The sequence below is a fragment of the Delphinapterus leucas genome, chromosome 7 (genome assembly GCF_059928025.1).
Source record: "Delphinapterus leucas isolate spDelLeu-1000000601 "Yukka" chromosome 7, BTC_Dleu_Yukka2, whole genome shotgun sequence".
NCBI lineage: Eukaryota > Metazoa > Chordata > Mammalia > Artiodactyla > Monodontidae > Delphinapterus > Delphinapterus leucas.
The window spans coordinates 101,158,656-101,179,279 of NC_143135.1; the positions used below are offsets into that span (position 1 = coordinate 101,158,656).

At 38.2% G+C, this 20,624-nt stretch overlaps 2 protein-coding genes across 2 annotated transcripts in view; one reads left to right on the forward strand and one right to left on the reverse strand.

Moving 5' to 3' along the window:
* LOC149748832 (prostate and testis expressed protein 13-like) overlaps positions 1 to 20,624 on the reverse strand; it is a 31,418-nt gene that overhangs the window by 7,753 nt on the left and 3,041 nt on the right. Inside the window, exons 4-6 of the mRNA XM_089915789.1 lie at positions 10,456 to 20,480; positions 8,595 to 8,708; positions 4,811 to 4,876 (exon numbers count right to left, since the gene is read on the reverse strand). Of these exons, the coding sequence (XP_089771915.1) occupies positions 20,276 to 20,480 (205 nt within the window). The 3' untranslated portion in view covers positions 4,811 to 4,876; positions 8,595 to 8,708; positions 10,456 to 20,275. The remainder of the gene's footprint in view (positions 1 to 4,810; positions 4,877 to 8,594; positions 8,709 to 10,455; positions 20,481 to 20,624) is intronic.
* On the forward strand, positions 7,223 to 10,311 carry PATE1 (prostate and testis expressed 1). Its single transcript, XM_089915790.1, is given in 3 exon segments — positions 7,223 to 8,355; positions 9,134 to 9,197; positions 9,199 to 10,311. Coding segments are annotated over 3 exon segments (231 nt in total). The 5' UTR covers positions 7,223 to 8,255; the 3' UTR covers positions 9,266 to 10,311.

A 20,624-nucleotide genomic window follows, 5' to 3' on the forward strand; every position in this document is an offset into this window, starting at 1 on the left:
CCACTTCAGACCTAGGGACACACACAGACTGGAAGTGAGGGGATGGAAAAAGATATTCCATACTCATAGCAGATAAAATACTCATAGCAGGTAAAATAGATGTTAGAATAAAGAACGTTACAAGAAACAAGGAGCGACACTACAAAACAATCAAGGGATCAATCCAAGAAGAAGATATAATAATTATAAATATATATGCACCCAACATAGGTGCACCTCAATACATAAGGCAACTGCTAACAGCTATAAAAGAAGAAATTGATAGTAACACAATAATAGTGGGGCACTTTAACACCTCACTTACACCAATGGACACATCATCCAAACAGAAAATTAATAAAGAAATGCAAGCTTTAAATGACACAACAGACCAGATAGGTTTGACTGATATGGATAAGACATTCCATTCAAAAACAGCAGATTACACTTTCTTCTCAAGTGCACACAGAACATTCTCCAGGACAGATCACATCTTGGGTCACAAATCAAGCCTCAGTAAATTTAAGAAAATTGAAATCATATCAAGCATCTTTTCTGACCACAATGCTATGAGATTAGAAATGAATTGCCAGGAAAAAAATGTAAAAAACACAAACACATGGAGGCTAAACAATACGTTACTAAATAACCAAGAGATCACTGAAGAAATCACAGAGGACATCAAAAAATACCTAGGGACAAATGACAATGAGAACACGACAATCCAAAACCTATGGGTTGCAGCAAAAGCAGTTCTAAGAGGGAAGTTTATAGCAATACAAGCCTACCTCAAGAAACAAGAAAAATCTCAAATAAACAATCTAACCTTACACCTAAAGGAACTAGAGAAAGAAGAGCAAACAAAACCCAAAGTTAGCAGAAGGAAAGAAATCATAAAGAGCAGAGCAGAAATAAATGAAATAGAAACGAAGAAACAATAACAAAGATCAATAAAACTAAAAGCTGGTTCTTTGAGAAGATAAACAAAATTGATAAACCATTAGGGAGACTCATCAAGAAAAAGAGGGAGAGGATTCAAATCAATAAAATTAGAAATGAAAAAGGAGAAGTTACAACGGACACCACAGAAACACAAAGCATCCTAAGAGACTACTACAAGCAACTCTATGCCAATCAAATGGACAACCTGGAAGAAATGGACAAATTCTTAGAAAGCTATAACCTTCCAAGACTGAACCAGGAAGAAATACAAACTATGAACAGGCCAATCTCAACTAATGAAATTGAAACTGTGATTAAAAATCTTCCAACAAACAAAAGTCCAGGACAAGGTGGCTTCACAGGTGGATTCTATCAAACATTTAGAGAAGAGCTAACACCCATCCTTTTCAAACTCTTCCAAAAAATTGCAGAGGAAGGAACACTCCCAAACTCATTCTATGAGGCCACCATCACCCTGATACCAATACCAGACAAAGATACTACAAAAAAAGAAAATTACAGACCAATATCACTGATGAATGTAGATGCAAAAATCCTCAACAAAATACTAGCAAACAGAATCCAACAACACATTAAAAGGATCATACACCATGATCAAGTGGGATTTATCCCAGGGATGCAAGGATTCTACAATATATGTAAATCAATCAATGTGATACACCATATTAACAAATTGAAGAATAAAAACCATATGATCATCTCAATAGATGCAGAAAAAGCTTTTGAGAAAATTCAACACCATTTTATGATAAAAACTCTCCAGAGAGTGGGCATGGAGGGAACCTACTTCAACATAATAAAGGCCATATACGACAAAGGCACAGCAAACATCATTCTCAATGGTGAAAAACTGAAAGCATTTCCTCTAAGATCAGTAACAAGAGAAGGATGTCCACTTTCACCACTATTATTCAGCATAGTTGTGGAAGTCCTAGCCATGGCAATCAGAGAAGAAAACGAAATAAAAAGAATACAAACTGGAAAAGAAGAAGTAACATTGTCACTGTTTGCAGATGACATGATACTATAAATAGAGAATCCTAAAGATGCCACCAGAAAACTACTAGAGCTAATCAATGAATTTGGTAAAGTTGCAGGATACAAAATTAATACACAGTAATCTCTTGCATTGCTATACACTAATGATGAAAAATCTGAAAGAGAAATTAAGGAAACACTCCCATTTACCACTGCAACAAAAAGAATAAAATAACCTAGGATTAAACCTACCTAGGGAGAAAAAAGACCTGTATGCAGAAAACTATGACACTGCTGAAAGAAATTAAAGATGATACCAACAGATGGAGAGATATACCATGTTCTTGGATTGGAAGACTCAAGATTGTGAAAATGACTATACTAACCAAAGCAATCTACAGATTCAATGCAATCCCTATCAAAGTACCAATGGCATTTTTTACAGAACTAGAACAAAAAATCTTAAAATTTGTACAGAGACACAAAAGACCCCAAATAGCCAAAGCAGTCTTGAGGGAAAAAATCAGAGCTGGAGGAATCAGACTCCCTGACTTCAGACTATACTACAAAGCTACAGTAATCAAGACAATATGGTACTGGTACAAAAACAGAAATATAGATCAATGGAACAGGATAGAAAGCCCAGGGATAAACCCATGCACCTATGGTCAACTAATCTATGATAACAGAGGCAAGGACATACAATGGAGAAAAGACAATCTCTTCAATAAGTGGTGCTGGGAAAATTGGACAGCTACATGTAAAGGAATGAAATTAAAACACTCCCTAACACCATACACAAAAATAAACTCAAAATGGTTAGAGACCTAAAGGTAAGACCAGACACTATAAAACTCTTAGAGGAAAACATAGGAAGAACACTCTTTGACATAAGTCACAGCAAGATCTTTTTTGATCCACCTCCTAGAGTAATGGAAATAAAAACAAAACTAAACAAATGGGACCTAATGAAACTTAAAAGCTTTTGCAAAGCAAAGGAAACAAGCTGAAAAGACAACCCTCGGAATGGGAGAAAATATTTGCACACGAATCAATGGACAAAGGATTCATCTGCAAAATATATAAACAGCTCAATATTAGAAAAACAAACAACCCAATCAAAAAATGGGCAGAAGACCTAAATAGACATTTCTCCAAAGAAGATATACAGATGGCCAAGAAGCCCATGAAAAGCTGCTCAACATCACTAATTATTAGAGAAATGCAAATCAAAATTACAATGAGGTATCACCTCACACCAGTTAGAATGGGCATCATCAGAAAATCTACAAACAATAAATGCTGGAGAGGGTGTGGAGAAAAGGGAACCCTCTTGCACTGGTGGTGGGAATGTAAATGGATACAGCCACTCTGGAGAACAGTATGGAAGTTCCTTCAAAAACTTAAAATAGAATTACCATACGACCCAGCAATCCCACTACTGGGCATATACCCAGAGAAAGCCATAATTCAAAAAGACACATGCACTCCAGTGTTCATTGCAGCACTATTTACAATAGCCAGGTCATGGAAGCCACCTAAATGCCCATCGACAGACGAATGGATAAAGAAGAAGTGGTACATATATACAATGGAATATTACTCAGCCATAAAAAGGAACGAAATTGGGTCATTTGTAGAGACGTGGATGGATCTAGAGACTGTCATACAGAGTGAAGTAAGTCAGAAAGAGAAAAACAAATATCGTATATTAACGCATATATGTGGAAACTAGAAAAATGGTCCAGATAAACCGGTTTGCAGGGCAGAAATTGAGACACAGATGTAGAGAACAAACGTATGGACACCAAGTGGGGAAAGCAGCAGGGGTGGTGGTGGTGTGATGAATTGGGAGATTGGGACTGACATATATACACTAATATGTGCAAAATGGATAACTAATAAGAACCTGCTGTATAAAAAATAAAATAAAATTCAAAAAGTCAATAAATAAATAAATAGAGCTCTCCTGGTGATAGTAGAGTCGTTGAAACAGCACACTGAAAATACAGAACATTTTATTTGAACTGTAAGCTATACAGGAACAATGGGTAGATTATTCTTCATTGTTGACTGCCTCCCTAGTTACTTTAACATCCACGTTACCTTCTCCAGCCCCCAGCACTCTAGGAATGAACTATCTAGGGAACTGTGGATGTATTGAACAATTCTGAGACTCCCAGCCAATCCTCGGGGATGCTGGGTCTCATGGTAGAAAAGAATACGCACAGAAGATCTCCTCAGAGACACTTCTTTCATGTTCTTTCTTGGATCTGCACATATTGTCTGAAATTTTCATTTTCACATCCCTCAAGAGGGTAGAACTTCTCTGGTTTCATGTAGTCTCAGTCACCCAGAACTGAGCTGCTCCCTTGCTTGAGGAAAAAGAGACAAGATTTTCTGATCTGACTGTTCCTTCAAACCCTGATCTAGAAGAAATTGTTCTTTTCCTGCCAGATCACTGGTATAAATCCTATGGGTACTGGGAAAACCCCAGGAGCTTAAGGTCATTGAGCTGCCTTGGAACAGTAACTGTGGTTCTTCATCTTGTTGACCTTCCTCATCACATGTGGCATCTGCCTAAGGTGAGATCTCTTTCCTCAAATCAAATCTTGGCACTCACCACCAGCTCCATTAACCTATCCAAAAATGTCACTGTGTGAAAATACCTCTATGACCAATGAATTTCAGGATATTTTTACTGTATTCACCATGGAGAGTAGATCTATATCTTTTGAAAATAATGGTAACCGATTGGAAAGTGGATTTCCATTCAAGAAACATCAATTTATTGTTTTACATGGTAACGTTGGAGGTGCAAACCAAAAATCCTAGTGCATAATCTAAACATCTTCTAATCATATACATAAAGATGTAATTGAGTACTCACCTAGTCACTCACAGAGCTGAGGAAAATCCAGGGCTACTCTTCTGGACTAACTGGACCTCCAGAACCCTGTGATGGAGAGAAGGGTAGCATGAGTAAAGGGGTCATACAGACTCCACATGAGGTTTGGGGCAATAGGCAAAAGGAATTCATTCCTGAACACTTTTAAGTCATGGGTCTGTAATTTATGACATAAGAATAATTATTTTGGGGTACCCTAAGAGGATAGGAAAAAAGGATTAGGAGCACTGAGAAAAGGTATCGAATGTGGCCCAGTAAGAAAATCAGGTATTATGGGATACTAAGACTGGGAGTGTGAATTTGAGGAGATTTTAGGAGAAAAGTAAGTCAATAAAATAGGGTTCAAATATAAGCAAGTAATTCAGATGGATCAGTAAAGCTGAGAGGGGGAAATTTCTGCTTTAGGGGAAGTGGTAAAATAATATCATCGGAGTGTAATTAAGTGAGGAGACAGTTTCTTGTGGGGCAGAGGAAGAAAACCTTCCCTTCTTTCGTGTGTGCCACCATTAGTCAAAGAATTAACTACGGAATTCCTAGAAGGCAAGGAGGGGAGATCTCAAAAAGTCGAAGAAAGAAATGTAAAAGTGTAAGAGAAGATGCTAAATTTCAGGGCATTGAGAGGATGGAAAGGGACAGATCATCTAGTGAATAAGCAGAACACAAAAACAAGTGATGTAGAGTGAGTGTGTGTGTGTGTGTGTGTGTGTGTGTGTGTGTGTGTTAGAGAGTAATACATGATTACTTCATGGTATTATTTCAAAGCTTCACCAGAGTCCTAGGTGCCACAGGTAAGCAGTTAACTAGTTATATCCCCTTCCTCCTTCCTCCCTGTATGGAAATGTCCATTTGCTCTTTGGGCGTGTAGTAACAACCCCCAGTATATTCTGGAGAGCATCTCTTCCATATGTCACTCTTGCTGTCCCTGCCTCTTCAGCCAACATCTGTCTTAGACTACTACCCCACTTTTCTGTAGACCTAGAGTGTGCTCTATTGCAGTCTGCTTCCTTCAGGTTGCTGTTTCTTTCCCCTGTATTTCTTTGCCCTAAGCATGGGCACAGACCCTTCCTTCAACTCCTTGCAATGACAGCAGAGACTAAGCTGCAACTCCCATCACAATTTTTGGAAGGTATAGGAATAACTGAAGGAAACTAACAGAAAACTTAGAATGAGATACTAAATATGGCTGTTCTTAGAATCCACAGGCTCAATCCCCTCTACAGGAATTTTACATTCAATCACCACCCTAATTGATTACCTAGTCACTCTCAGAGTTGAGCTAACACCCCCGCCCCCCCGCAATTCCTGGCTCGACATCAAGTGGGAAGGACCAGCTTACCTCACTCCAGGTGAAGTAATCTCAAACCTCTCTCTTAGTAAAAGTCTAATTCTCAACCACCGGGAACTCCAAGTACGGGAAGCAGCTTCCTCCTCAGCTCTCATTTTCTACCCCAGGGTTTAATTTGTTCCAGGATGATTGACAGCAGGAAACTACTTCCTTCATGAGTATCCTCTGTCAATGCGTCTGAATCTAACCTCTCCACCTCTCTTCTCCATTCCCTATAGTACTGAGTTTTAAAGGCTCTGTGCTTAAGCCCTCTTTTGGACTTCCTGCATTCCAATTATTTACACTCATATATTCTCTCAGCTTGAATGAGCATCTCAGTGTAAATGGCTCTGAATCCAACCCACCTAGCCTGGATTTATCCTTGTATTCTCCCACAGCGTGGTATAATGAAAAGACCACAGAAATCCTGAATCAAAAATCCTGGATGCTAGGACTGAAATAAATTGGGTCCAGGACTTACCCAGGCAGTCCCTCTTCCCCACAATTTGCCAAAAAGAAAAAATTTTAGAGTCCCTGGTTTCCCTAGGAGCAGGAAATGCCTTTGAAGGACTTCCGCAATGTCCCCACCCCTAGCCCTTCCTGGGGAAGCCCAACCTGGTAGATATATAAACGGGCACCTTGCAGCTTCCTGCTCTAACCTGCTGTTTTCTCCCTCCAAGATGGACAACTCCCTCCTGCTAGGGCTCCCCACCCTCCTCTGCTGCTTTAGAGGGGAGTCCCTATGGTTGACAGTTGGAGAGACGTGTCCAGGATCCTGGAATGGGTCGGGGTTCACATGACAGAAGTTCTCTTATGAGAGCCATATGGTAACAGAAGCTGTCATTCTGATGCCATGACTTTTGTCCACAACACATCATGTCCCTGGGACATTCACCAAAGTCTTAGTCTGCCCTTGCAGAAGGAAACAGGTAGATTATAAAGGAATTGCAAAGATTTTCACAGAAGCTGTGAGGTGAGGTTTTTAAAATGAGGTCTTCAGAGAGTGTGTCTTTTTTTTTTTTTTTTTTTTTTCCCAACAGTACTGTACGGGTCATTTGCAGACAAAGAACATGGAAGTGAGTAGAAATGGATCAGTGGTGTGGGATGGGGAATTTGGGGGGAGGGAGGAGATGAAAGGGGCAGGCTGAGCACTGAGGGTTGAAAGGAATCCAGAGATAGACCTTGAATTTCAACACTCAACAACTTCTTCCAGCAGGACTGGGCTGGGATGGGAGCTGATTTTAAGTTTGATGAAAAAACATGAGCAGCAGTTGACAAGGCTAAGGATGAGTGTATTAAAAAGCAAGAAAAAGGGAAAGGGGGAAGTGGAATGTTGATTTTTAAGGCACTAGCTGGCTAAATCCAAAGTGTAGCAATTTCATGGATTTCAGATGCTTTCCCCCTTGTCAGCTTCCAGGCACATGTAGGTAAGAAAGTCACATAGGTCAATTAAAAAGAAGGGAATGAGGCACACACACAAAAAATGTGCATTTATCTTTTTCCTTTGAGTCTGTGCTGTATCCTAAGAGATGGGCAGGGGAGGCTGAGAGGCCCTCTAGAGGTGAAGAGAATTGAAAAGAGGGAGAGGTGCAGATATGCCACGAGACGGGGGGACTAGGCTTTGGAGGGACATAAGAGCCTAGAGTGGCTCCAGGTTAAGAGAGCAGGATGGGCCTCATGTGTTACAAGGCTTACAGTGACCCTAGGCAAGGGTAAATCTTAGAGAAAATTGCAGATATGTTTTATTTCTCTTTGCCAGCACAGTCCATGAACTATTTGTTGGTGAATACCATATTCCTGGTGAGTATGAAGAGGACCAGACCTGATTATCTCAGTTTTGATTTTGTTCCCCTTTTCCTTAACCCTCCACCTGTTTTACAGGCTAAAACTTCTGAGACCATAAACTTTAGCCCCTCTTTTGACTTAGCCTATTTTAATAGAGGTAGATTCCCATGTTTAATGAATCTCTGACAAAGCCCTCGGGGCTCCCAGCAGACTTCAAATTTGAAAGGGCAGGTGGGTCCTTTCATAGTAGTGTGAGACCCTCTCTCACTTCGACTTCCCTACTCTCTGGCCCAAATTATAGAAATTATTCAGTGTAGGATGTGCCACCTCCAGTTTCCAGGTGAGAAGTGTTCCAGAGGCAGAGGAATATGTACTGCAACAATGGAAGAGGCTTGCACAACTGGGAGGATTTTCAGAAGTAAGTTGTGGGTTTGGGGAAGGAGGAAGGGGCAGAGGAAGCAGACAGGAATACATTAGTCATAGTAAAAAGGTGGGACCTTACTTTAGCTCAGGCAGTCTCAACTCTGGGATGACTGACTATCTCTACCCCATCGCATGCCATAATGAAAAACAGATAGAGGTAGTCTCTAAGGGGTGGGGGTCTGTAGCTATGGAATCAATATTTTGAGAAGCCTGAAGAAAACAGAGGAGACTTACCTGAGGGGAAAGGAGAGGCACAATACGGCCAGTGGAGAACAGCTGGATGTTGGAGTGAGGAGGGCAGTTCTTTGTCTTTGTCCCTGCCTGGACCTCCTTGTGGGTGGTTTTAAACTGTGAAAATAGAGGGGCCAGTGTTAGCAATAAATATTGACTAAATGGCTCTTCATGGGTAAGACTAAACATCATGATTTCTCAGTTTTCCTAGCCTTTGTGCTGAGCGATTCCTTAGTGTTTCTAACCCTTACTTAAACCAGGGTTACCATTCCCAGTGGAAACATCCAACTTGGGCAATCCTTGAATTGCTGCTGTCATTACATCCCCACATCCAGGAATTTTTTTTTAACTACTCTGCTATTGCTTTTCTTTTGGGAAACCCCCAAATTCCAACATCTTCTGATTCTTCACATTTGAATAACCGAGCCTTGAACTACACAAGGTTGTTTTTGTATGCTGGTGCAGGCTGGAAAGAAGGTGTTTTTTTGTTTGTTTGCTTTTCCAGAAACCTCTTTGCTGACCTGTTTCTCCTCCTTCTGCAGATAATGGTACACCCTGGTTAACCTTTAGGGGCTGCCTAAAGAACTGTGCTAATGTGAACAATATAATGGAGGGTCTATCTGGTAAACTTCAGGTGCTGCAGAAGACGTGACTTGTGCAACGAAGACCTCTAGAAATGACTGGTCCTTTTCTGGCTCCAGTCTCTGGGTGGGTGACATTGTTGGTGCCACCTCTTCACAATGATTTTCTAAAAACACACATTTCAGATTGCAAACATATGGCTCTGCCTTCTGCATATGTAAGAAAAAGCCCTCTCTTTTTCTATCAATAGATTCTCTGCCTTGGCCCCTGGCAGGGTGAGGGGTAGGGAACACCTTGAATACAAGATCAACACATCCTGCAGGTTATTACAGAACCTAGTGTTTTCACTGAATACCCAAGTTGCTTCAGAAAAGGAAGAAGATAGGTCAGTTCTTTTCCCTGCTCCTTCCCTTCCTTCTGTGACAGAATATTTTCATTTTTTTCTCTTGGTATTGTTCTTCTTATCTCACTCCAATTAAAGCGTATAACTCTGACCTCATGGGGAGGGAGGGGGCAACGTGAAAAGAGATGACTTAAGTCTTCATAAATTTTGTTCATGAATACTATTCTCCGAGAGAGGAGCAGGGCAGAATATAGAAAGAAATTTGTACCGGAGCCATGAAGAGAAAAAGATTTTCTGCCTTGTAGAATGAGACTCTCTATGGAGTTGGGGGTTGGAGAAGAAAAGGAGAAGGCATGCCTGGAATTCTAGAGATAGTATTTGCACTCTGCTTCCCTGGCAAACTCATAGGAAGGCATCAACCCCTAGACAGGGAAGAGCTGTAGTATGCTTCCAAGGGGATGAGACCAGAAGTAGTCACATAAATATTCCCATGCCTGCAGCATGGCATGGAGGAAGCTGAGATCTGTGGGGTCTGAAGAAGCCATGTGGGTCTGTCCACTAGACATCTCAGCAGCAACCTCTGTGGAGAGCTGTCCCCATGACCAGATGCCTTTCCTCACCCTCCACCTCCTCCTCACACACGCTCAGGTCTTCCGCTTGTACGGTTCTAGCACATACATCCTGCAGGTTGTTACAGAACCTAGTGCTTTCACTGAATACCCAAGTTGCTTCAGAAAAGAAAGAGGATAGGTCAATTCTTTTCCCTGCTCCTTCCCTTCCTTTCCTCTTTTTCCCTTCCTGGGAAAAAACAGGGGTTGGAAAATGTATGCTCATAAGGATTGATTACTGATTCCTAACAAACTGGTAGGATGAGGCCTGAAAAGGGTGATTGATTAATATTATAAAAATATCATAAAGAAAGTTACATTTCTTCCATACCCATATTGTGTTTTCTTCTTTCTCTCGTCTCCAAACCCTTCTTTAATTTCGCCAACAAATATTTATTTTAAAAGTCCTGTATTTAAGGCACTGCTGGACCTTAGGATACCGTAGCCTGACCGCTGTCCTCATGGTGTCTGAAGCAAGAATGAAAATATAAAGAGATAATTAAACATGCAAGTTGAAACAAAATAATAAAAAATAAACAGGTGGGAATATTTGGTATAAAATATAACAAATAAAAACAGCCCACAATAGATGAAATATTATACGTATTTCTTGAAAAAGATGCGCAAAGAATTAGGCACTTGGAAGACCAGAATGAGGAACTCTCCCAGAATACAGTAAGAAAGAAGAAGATGTAGAAAAGATGACCATAGAATAGAAAGGCTTACAGAGTACAGACCTAAGAAATAAGGAAAAACATAAGCTAAATATAGTAAAACATAAGTTATATATAGTAAAACATAAGTTAAAGACTATGAAAGATGACAGATCTTTAAGCACTTCCAGTAAGAAAGAGCATGAAAAGCATAAAGGGAGAAAGAATAAATGCCAAAGTCTTAACAAAGAAACTTAGAACAATGTATAAATTCAGAAGAAGTCATGTCTAAGTTTTATTTCTGGCATAGCAGATTGTTAATTAAGATAGCCGGTTTCATGGACGAGTGCAAAAATCTTTGAAGTCAAGGTTCTTAAAAGAATCTTTTGGTAAGGGAAAAAACATAATAAAAAATTTTTTTTATAACTTTCTCCCCATGGATAAAAGAATAAGAATGATACTTTGTGGATGTTCTCAATGTATTTATTTATCAGAACCTGCTTTATGACAAAGAATATTTTGAATTTTATGTAACTATAGAATATTTTCTCATTCTTATCTTTCTTGGACCCTTTAAGATTAATCTAGTATTGGTCATTTTATCTTCTCTATTACCTTTTAAATTATACATTCTTTAATAATTCTTTTAATAGTTATGCATACTTAACTCTTTACAGTCTACCTTAAGTTAGTACATTTACCACCTTATTAGCAACCCAAGAACACTGTAAGAATTTGATTCCATTTACTCACTTCTGCTTCTTGTGCTACTATTGTCACTGTGTTGTTGTTTATTGTGGTAAAACATACATAAAACAAAATTTACCATTTTAATCATTTTTAAATATACAGTTCAGTGGCATTAAGTACTTTCATGTTGCTATACAACCATCACCACCATCCATCTCCACATGGATCCTACAACCATCTTTTTCATCCTACAAAACCGAAACTCTGTATCCATCAAACAATACTCCCCATCCCTTGGCAGCACATTCTACTTTCTGTTTCTGAGTTTGACTATATTGGACACCTCATAGAAGTGCAATCATCCAGTGTTTGTCCTTTTGTGACTGACTTATCTCACTAGCATAATGTCCTCAAAGTTCACCTATGCTGTAGAATGTGCCAGAATTTCCCTCCTTTTTTTTTTTTTTTTTTTGCGGTACACGGGCCTCTCACTGTTGTGGCCTCTCCCGTTGCAGAGGACAGGATCCGGGGCATGAACCCGTGTTCCCTGCATCGGCAGGCGGACTCTCAACCACTGCACCACCAGGGAAGCCCATCCCTCCTTTTTTAATGCCAGATAATATTCTATTGTAGGTATATACCACATTTTGTTTATCCATTCATCATCCATTGATGGACATTTAGGTTACTTCCACCTTTTAGCTATTGCAAATAATACTACAATGAACACAGGTGTACAAGTATCTGTTCAAGTCCCTGCTTTCAATTCTTTAGGGTATATATCCAGAAGTGAAATTGTTAGATCATATAGTAATTCTATGTTTAAATTTTTGAGGAACTGCCATACTGTTTTCCACAGTGGCTATGTAATTTCACACTCCCACCCAGAGTGTACTAGAGCTCCAATTTCTCCACATCCTTACCTACACTTGTCATTTTCTGTTTTTATGTTAGTAGCCATCCTAATGGGTGTGAAGGGTTATTTCATTGTCGTTTTTTTTTAATATAAATTTATTTATTTATTTTTATTTTTGGCTGCGTTGGGTCTTCGTTGCTGCATGCGGGCTTTTCTCTAGTTGTAGCGAGCGGGGGCTACTCCTCGTTGCGGTGCGCAGACTTCTCATTGCGGTGGCTTCTCTTGTTGCAGAGCACAGGCTCTAGGCGTGCGGGCTTCAATAGTTGTGGCACTCAGGCTCAGTAGTTGTGGCTCGCAGGCTCTAGAGCGCAGGCTCAGTAGTTGTGGTGCACGGGCTTAGTTGCTCTGCGGCATGTGGGATCTTTCCAGAGCAGGGCTCAAACCCATGTCCCCTGCATTGGCAGGCAGATTCTTAAAAACTGTGCCACTAGGGAAGCCCTCATTGTGGCTTTTATTTGTGTTTCCCTAATGATTAGTGATGTTGAGCACCTGTCCATGTGCTTATTGGCCATTTGTGTATCTTCTTTGGAGGAATTCATGTCCTTTTGTCCACAATTTAATCAGCTGGCTGTCTTTTTTGTTGCTGTGTTACAGGAGTTTTTTTTTTAATACATTCTGAATATGATCTCTTATCAGGTATACAATTTGCCATTCCATGAGTTGCCTTTTCACTTTGTTGATTCTGTCCTTTGATGCACAGAATTTTTAATTTTTACATATTCCAATTTATCTTTTTCTTTTGCCTCATATCTTTTTAAAAATTGAGATATAGTTGATGTACAGTATTATATAAGTTACAGGTGTACAATATAGTGGTTCACAATTTTTAAAGGTTATACTCCATTTATACGTATTATAAAGTATTGGCTACATTCGCTGTGTTGTACAATATATCCTTGTAGCGTATTTTATACATAATAGTTTGTACATCTTAATCCCTTACCCTTATATTGCCCTTCCAACCTTCCCTCCTTCCACTGGTAACCACTAGATTGTCCTCTATATCTGTGAGTCTGCATCATTTTTGTTATATTTACCAGTTTGCTGTAGTTTTTAGATTCTTCATATAAGTGATATCATACAGTATTTGCCTTTCTCTGTCTGACTTAATTCACTTAGCATAATACCCTCCAAGTCCATCCATGTTACTGCAAATGGTAAAATTTCATTCTTTTTTATGGCTAAGTAACCTTCTTTACCCATTCATCTGCTGATGGACCCTTAGGTTGCTTCCATATCTTGACTACTGTAAATAATGTTGCTATGAATACTGGGGTGCATGTATCTTTACAAACTAGTGTTTTTGTTTTTTCCAGATATATACACAGGAGCGGAATTGCTGGGTCATACGGTAGTTCTATTTTTAGTTTTTTGAGAATCCTCCATAATATTTTCCACAGTGGCTGCACCGATTTACACTCCCAGAAGCAGTGGGTCCCCTTTTCTCTACAACCTCACCAGCATTTGTTATTTGTGTTCTTTTTGACAATAGCCATTCTGACATGTGTGGGGTGATAACCCATTGTGGTTTTAATTTGCATTCTCTGAAGATTAATAATGTTGAGAATCTTTTCCTGTGTCTGTTGGCCATTTGTATGTCTTCTTTGGAAAAATGACTATTTAGGTCTTCTGCCCATTTTTTAATCAGGTTGTTTGTTTTTTGATATTGAGTTGTACGAGCTGTTTGTATATGTTGAACACTAACCCATTGTCAGTCACATCTTTTGCAAATATTTTCCCCCAATCCATAGATTGTCTTTTCGCTTTGTCAGTGGTTTACTTTGCCATGAAAAAGCTTTTAGGTTAAATTGGTCCCATTTGTTTATTTTTGCTTTTATTTCTTGCTTTAGGAGACTGTTCCAAAATTATTGCTACAATTTCTACTAAGAAGTGTTCTGCCTATGTTCTCTTCTAGGAGCTTTATGGTTTCATGTCCTACATTTAGGTCTTTAAACCATTTTATTTTTGTATATGGCATGAGAGAATGTTCTAATCTCATTGTTTTACATGTGGCTGTCCGGTTTTCCCAGCACCATTGTTGAAGAGACTGTCTTTTCTCCATTGTATATTCTTGCCTCCTTTGTTGTAGATAATTGACCATAGGGGCCTAAGTTTATTTCTGAGCTCTCTACTCTGTTCCATTAATCTATGTGTCTGTTTCTGTGCCAATATCAATTGTTTTGAATATTATAGCTTTGTAGTATAGTCTGAAGTCTGGGAGGATTATAACTCCAGCTTTATTCTTTTTATTCACAATCACATTGGCAATTCAAGGTCTCTTGTTGTTCTATATAAATTTTTGATTATTTGTTCTAGTTCTGTAAAAAATGTCCTGGGTATTTTGATAGGGATTGCAGTAAATCTGTAGATTGCTTTGGGCAGTATGGTCATTTTAATAATATTGATTCTTCTAATCCAAGAGTATGGGATATCTTTGCATTTATTTGTATGATCTTCAATTTCCTTCATCAATGATTTGTAGTTTTCAGGGTATAGGTCTTTTACCTCCTTGGTTAAGTTTATTCCTGGGTATTTTATTATTTTTGGTGTGATTTTAAAATGGAATTGTCTTTTTACTTTCTCTTTCTGATGCTTCATTGTTAGTGTATAGAAATGAAACAGATTTTTGTTTATTAATCTTGTATCCTGCAGCTTTGCTGAATTCATTTATTAGTTCTATTCATTTATTAGTACTATTTTTGGGTGGAGACTTTAGGGCTCTCTATATGAAGTTATCATGTCATCTGCAAATAATGACACTTTTAACACTTCCCTTCCAATCTGGGTATTTTTCTTTTTTTTGTCTGACTGCTCAGGCTAGGACTTCCAATACTCTGTTAAATGGAAGTGGCGAGAGTGGGCAACCTTGTCTTGTTCCTGAATTTAGTGGGAAGTCCCAGATTTCACTTGAATGTGATGTTGGCTGTGGGTTTGTCATAAATGGCCTTTATTATGTTGAGATATGGTCTCTCTGTACCAACTTTGATGAGAGTTTTTATCATGAATGGATGCTGAATTTTGTCAAATCTTTTTCTGCATCTATTGAGATACTGTGTGATTTTTATCCATCCTTTCGTTAATGTGGTGTATCACATTGATTGATTTGTGAAAGCTGAATCATCCTTGTGACCCTGGAATAAATCCAACTTGGTCACAGTGTATGATCCTTTTTATATATTGTTGGATTAGGTTTGCTAATATTTTGTTGAGAATTTTTGCATCTATATTCCCCAAATATATTGGCCTGACATTTTCCTTTTCGTAGTGTCTTTGCCTGGTTTTGCTATCAGGATGGTGGTGGTATCATAAAGTGAATTTGGCAGTGTTCCTTCCTCTTCATTTTTTTTTTTTTTTTTTTGGGAATAGTTTGAGAAGGATAAGTATGTCTTTATATGTTTGGTAGACTTCCCCTGGTCCTGGACTTTTATTTCCTGGGAGGTTTTTAATCATTATTATTATAAATTCAATTTCACTTCTTGTGATCTGCCTCTTCAAATTGCCTGCTTCTCCTTGATTCAGTAATGGCAGCTTGTATGTTTCTAGAAATTTGTCCATTTTTTTCTAGGTTGTCCAATTTGTTGGCATATAACTGTTCATAGTATTCTCTTATGATTTTTTGTATCTCTATGGTATTGATTATTATTTCACCTCTTTAATTTCTTATTTTGTTCATTTGAGCCCTCTCTCTTTTATTCTTGGTGAGCCTGGATAAAGGTTTGTCAACTCTTTTTATCTTTTCAAAAAACCAGCACTTGGTTTCATTGATTTTTTTTTCTATTGTTTCTTTTTGGGGGGGGGGTTCCTATTGGTTTTTCTTTTTGGCCTCTATTTTATTCATTTCCTCTCTGATCTTATTATTTCCTTCTGCTCAATTTGGGCTTTGTTTATTCTTCTTTTTCTTTTAGGTGGTAGTTTAGGTTGCTTATTTTCGTTTTTTCTTGTTTATTTGGGATGGCCTGTATCACTATAAATTTCCCTCTAAAAAGTGGTTGTTTTTTTTTTTTTTTTTTTGTATCCCATGGATCTTGGAAAATTGTGTTTCCATTTTCATTTGTCTCAGGGTATTTTCTGATTTCCTCTTTGATTTCATCATTGACCCATTGGTTTTTTTAGTTGGATGTTGTTTAGTATACATGTGTTTGTGGTTTTCCCCTTTTTCTTTCTGTAACTGATTTCTAGTTTCATACCATTGTGGTTGGAAAAAATGCTTGGTATGATTTTTATCCTCTTAAATTTGTTGAGGCTTGTTTTCATCCAATCAGCCATTCTATATCTTTAGATTGGAGCGTTTAGTCCATTGACATTTAAAGAAGGCTCTGAACCTATTTTTATTTTGATTTATGCTGCTTTTTCATAGTTTCTATTATTTCCCTCATTTCTTTTCTTTTGGTTAACTTTGAAATGTCACATTGAGTTTCTATTTTAGAGACACGTTCTTCCGGTATTGTTTTGTTTTCCCTAATATGGTATTCAACTCACTTTTCTTACATATTATTATATGAGGTTCATTTGCAGTCTTTTTATGTCATACATATTTAAATTAAAGGTATTTTTCCAGTACAGAAGCATTCTTATGTTGGTGATGGAACTGGACCAGGGGAGATTTCCTAGCTTGATCTCTTGAATGCACTGAAAGCAAAGTAGTTAATTCGTTTTTATCTTTGTAAAGAAACCTCCATAATAATTTCCAGGACTTGCTACCTCTTGTTTCCTCTCCTACCAATAACTGAACTTTTGCCTATCCCTTAGTCTTTTTACCCTGTTCAATTTCATTTCTACCTACAGCTCCTTTCTTGCACAGAATGTAGCTCGATTTTTGCAGAAGGAATGTTAATGGTGTACTTCTATATTTCTGAGATCTTTGAGGGCTTAGGCTATTCTAGTAGACCCTGATTTTTTATATGGCATTTTCTTTTTACTATCCTACTTGTTCTGCCTTATTTATAATGGAAATTGTGGAGATTCATAAACTATACTGCTAGCCTCCAACTTGTCCCAACTGAGAGACCATAGTCCTACCTAGACAGTCCTAAGCAAAGCTTTAAAATCAACCCAAGAACTCCACAGCAAACACCTTCAGCCTCCTGACTCACAGCCTCTTCCCAGTTGCAGCTCATAACATCCTTCCTGGTGGCTGGTACCTCTGCCTGAGGGCCCATGGGCAGGTTTCCCTGTCCCAGCGAATCCGCAATAGAACTACAAATAAATATATTATCCAAATGGCTGAAAGAGTAAAAATAATTTTTCATTTTTCCAGTTTCTCTTTGTCACCATTAGCAGCACCTTACCAGCATAAATCAAGAAATCCATATACATGTGTTGAATACTCACAAGGCATGTTTTGAAACATTCACCAATTGTTTTAGAGCCCAGTCCATTAAAACATAAAGTCAAATTGGAAGAGCCTACTGAGGTTTCAGAGCCAGGTTCCTGGATTCCAATACAGGTGCAACTTGTATAAAATTTGCAATCCAAAGTTTTGAGATGTGATTTCCTGACAATTTTTCAATAATGAACACATTTCTATTGGAAATCTATGATTTTTACACACATTTATACAAAAGAAACCCTGTTTTTCCTGATATTAATAACCCTCCAGATTGAAAGTTCCATACAGTTGGTTTGTCTCCTTTGATCAGTTTTGCCAGCTTAGGTCCACCACCAACCAAGGGATCTTTGGCTGGAAGAGAATTCTGGACCTGAGTCTAGAACTACTGCACTTGCTCAGGGTCTGGCCTCCCTCACTGTTCCCTCTACTTCCCAGTTGTTTGTTGTTTGTTCTGTAAAATATAAAGAATGGAGTTGAAAATTAGGGGGTGATGGGGTGTTGTAACATGGGGCAAAGGGGAGTCAGAATCTCATGAAAATCCAAGATGGGAAACATATAGGACAGGCTCAGGAAGACCAGACCTGGAGTCTTCTGGATATGATGAAACTCTAGGGGCTTTGCCACAGTGCTTTAGGAATCTTCACTTCAAGCTTAGCTATAAATGTGTGACAGTTGGTCTCCATCTGTATCACTCAATGTGTACCTGCTACTCTTCCTGCTACCAGTTACCTTCCTCACGCTGTATCTCTTTATTAATGTGACACTTCCTCTTAGTTTCTAGTTTTGACATTTGAGACCATTCTAAACACTAACCACACATCACAGTAAGTCCCCCATGAATCATTTCACATGGGCAACCTGCTGCTAGTATCTCCACTCTATTCATATAAACTAATTAAACAACCCTGAATGAAAGAATCTACCATATTTTCTCCTTTGAAAGATGTTAAAGTATAATTTTCATTCTAACCCGATACAATTTGGGGGAAATTCCAGCACACATAAATTGAAAATATTTTAAAATTAATTTGTATATTAAAATATTTTCTTCTTTATAGAAATAGAATATGGTAGAAACTAATAACCATCATGAGCCTGCATATCAGGAGGAATACTACAAACCCTAGAATAATATATATGTGTATATAAATATATAGCTAAGATTCATATAAGATACAGGTAGTCCTTTGCAACATTTCAACATGCACGAATATTAGTTTTCACAGTGTAGTTAAACAACACCTGTCCCCCAACAATGAGGCTGAACTTTTAGTTGTAACAATATTAACTGTGAACTATTGCATAAACTTTGCTACTAGCTCTTTATTCCAAAATCGTTATGCAAATAAAAGATGTGCATCATGAACAGTAACAGTTACATCACTTCTTTCAAAGTCTTGGTGATTGGTCACTGAACATCTATTAGTTACACACAGATAGTAAAGCATGTAGTTGTGTCGCCTCCTTGTCTCCCAGTGATAAACCCATGTGACATTTTACAAAAATGGATAATCAAAAGAGGGAATTAGTCAACAAATATGACAGAACAAAAAAATGAAAAGTGATAACACTGGAAATGAAATTAGATGTGGTTAGAAGATTTGAAAATAGCCACAGCAAAGCAAAGATAGGAAGAGACCTAGGCCTACATGAAGCTACAAGACAAAACATATTTTAAAAGACTGAATGAATATAAAAACAAGATAAAGTTGCTTCAACATCTCTTAGTTTAAACTGCAGTAGGAACAGAAAGCCGCTCATGGTTGAACTGGAGCATTTACTTCTACTTTGGATTGAGGACTGCAATCAAAAACAAATCCCAATCCGTTTGGCATTGAAGTTAGTTGCTACACTGAAGGAAAATGGTAGTTACAAGAACATCTGTTTACTGCCGGTAAAGGCTGGTTTCATCGTTTCAGAAGTCAACATGAATTGATTAATGTTAAGATACCTGGTACAGCTACAAGTGCAGATAAGGATGCAACTGTGAAATTTGCACCCATATTCAAAGAATTACAGGCAGCCCTTGTTTTGCACAGTAGTAAGAGACTGTCCTGTGCAAAAACTGCAGGATTTGGATAGAATGTAAATGGAGTTAAAAGATAAAGATGACCATGGGAGTGCTGACACTGCTGCCAGTCAAGAAACTGTTCTAGATATGCAGGAGGCAGAACTTAGTGAAGGTGAATATAAAGTTTTAAGTGAGGAAAATAGTTGTAAAGGATGAATGTGTCTCTAAGGAAGTGATGCTGTTGAAAAACTTCACATTGAAGGAATTCTCAGAGATGTTTCATGACATTTGACAGCACAAAGAATAAAATTTTGGAAGCTGACTTAAACTTAGAAAGGAGTCTGACAATTTGCTAAACATAGATAAGATGCTCAATCCATATTATAAGTTATATAATGAGAAGAAAGCAAGCACTTTTCAAACTACTCTTAATACATTTTTTAATAAAGAAACAAAACATTATTAACAAAAAGAAAACGTAAGATGATGTTGCCATTGGGTAAGGGAAGGGCAAAAATTACTGGGAGAGATGGTTTCAAAATGTTAATCATTTTATTTGTAGCTAACCTGTTCAGTATCATATATACTTTCCTTTCCTTCTAGTCCAAATATCTTTGACTTTTCTGGGAGACAGCTTCCATCATTACACCTGTTGTCATGATTACAGCAATATGTTTCTCTCACTAAGTCATGAAGTACTTGGAACACTCCCTCTTCACAAGGCCTGCAAGATAGTGCTGAGTAACGGTAGAGATGTCTCCCAAAAGAGGAAAGCATATGTGACCACCTTGCTTACTCTCACCATCTTCTAAGCGATGACTTTTCCCCAGAACCTCAAAGTTTTCTATACACAGGAATGAGCCCCAAGGCTGTGTCTGCATCTCATCTGTGTCTCTCTAAA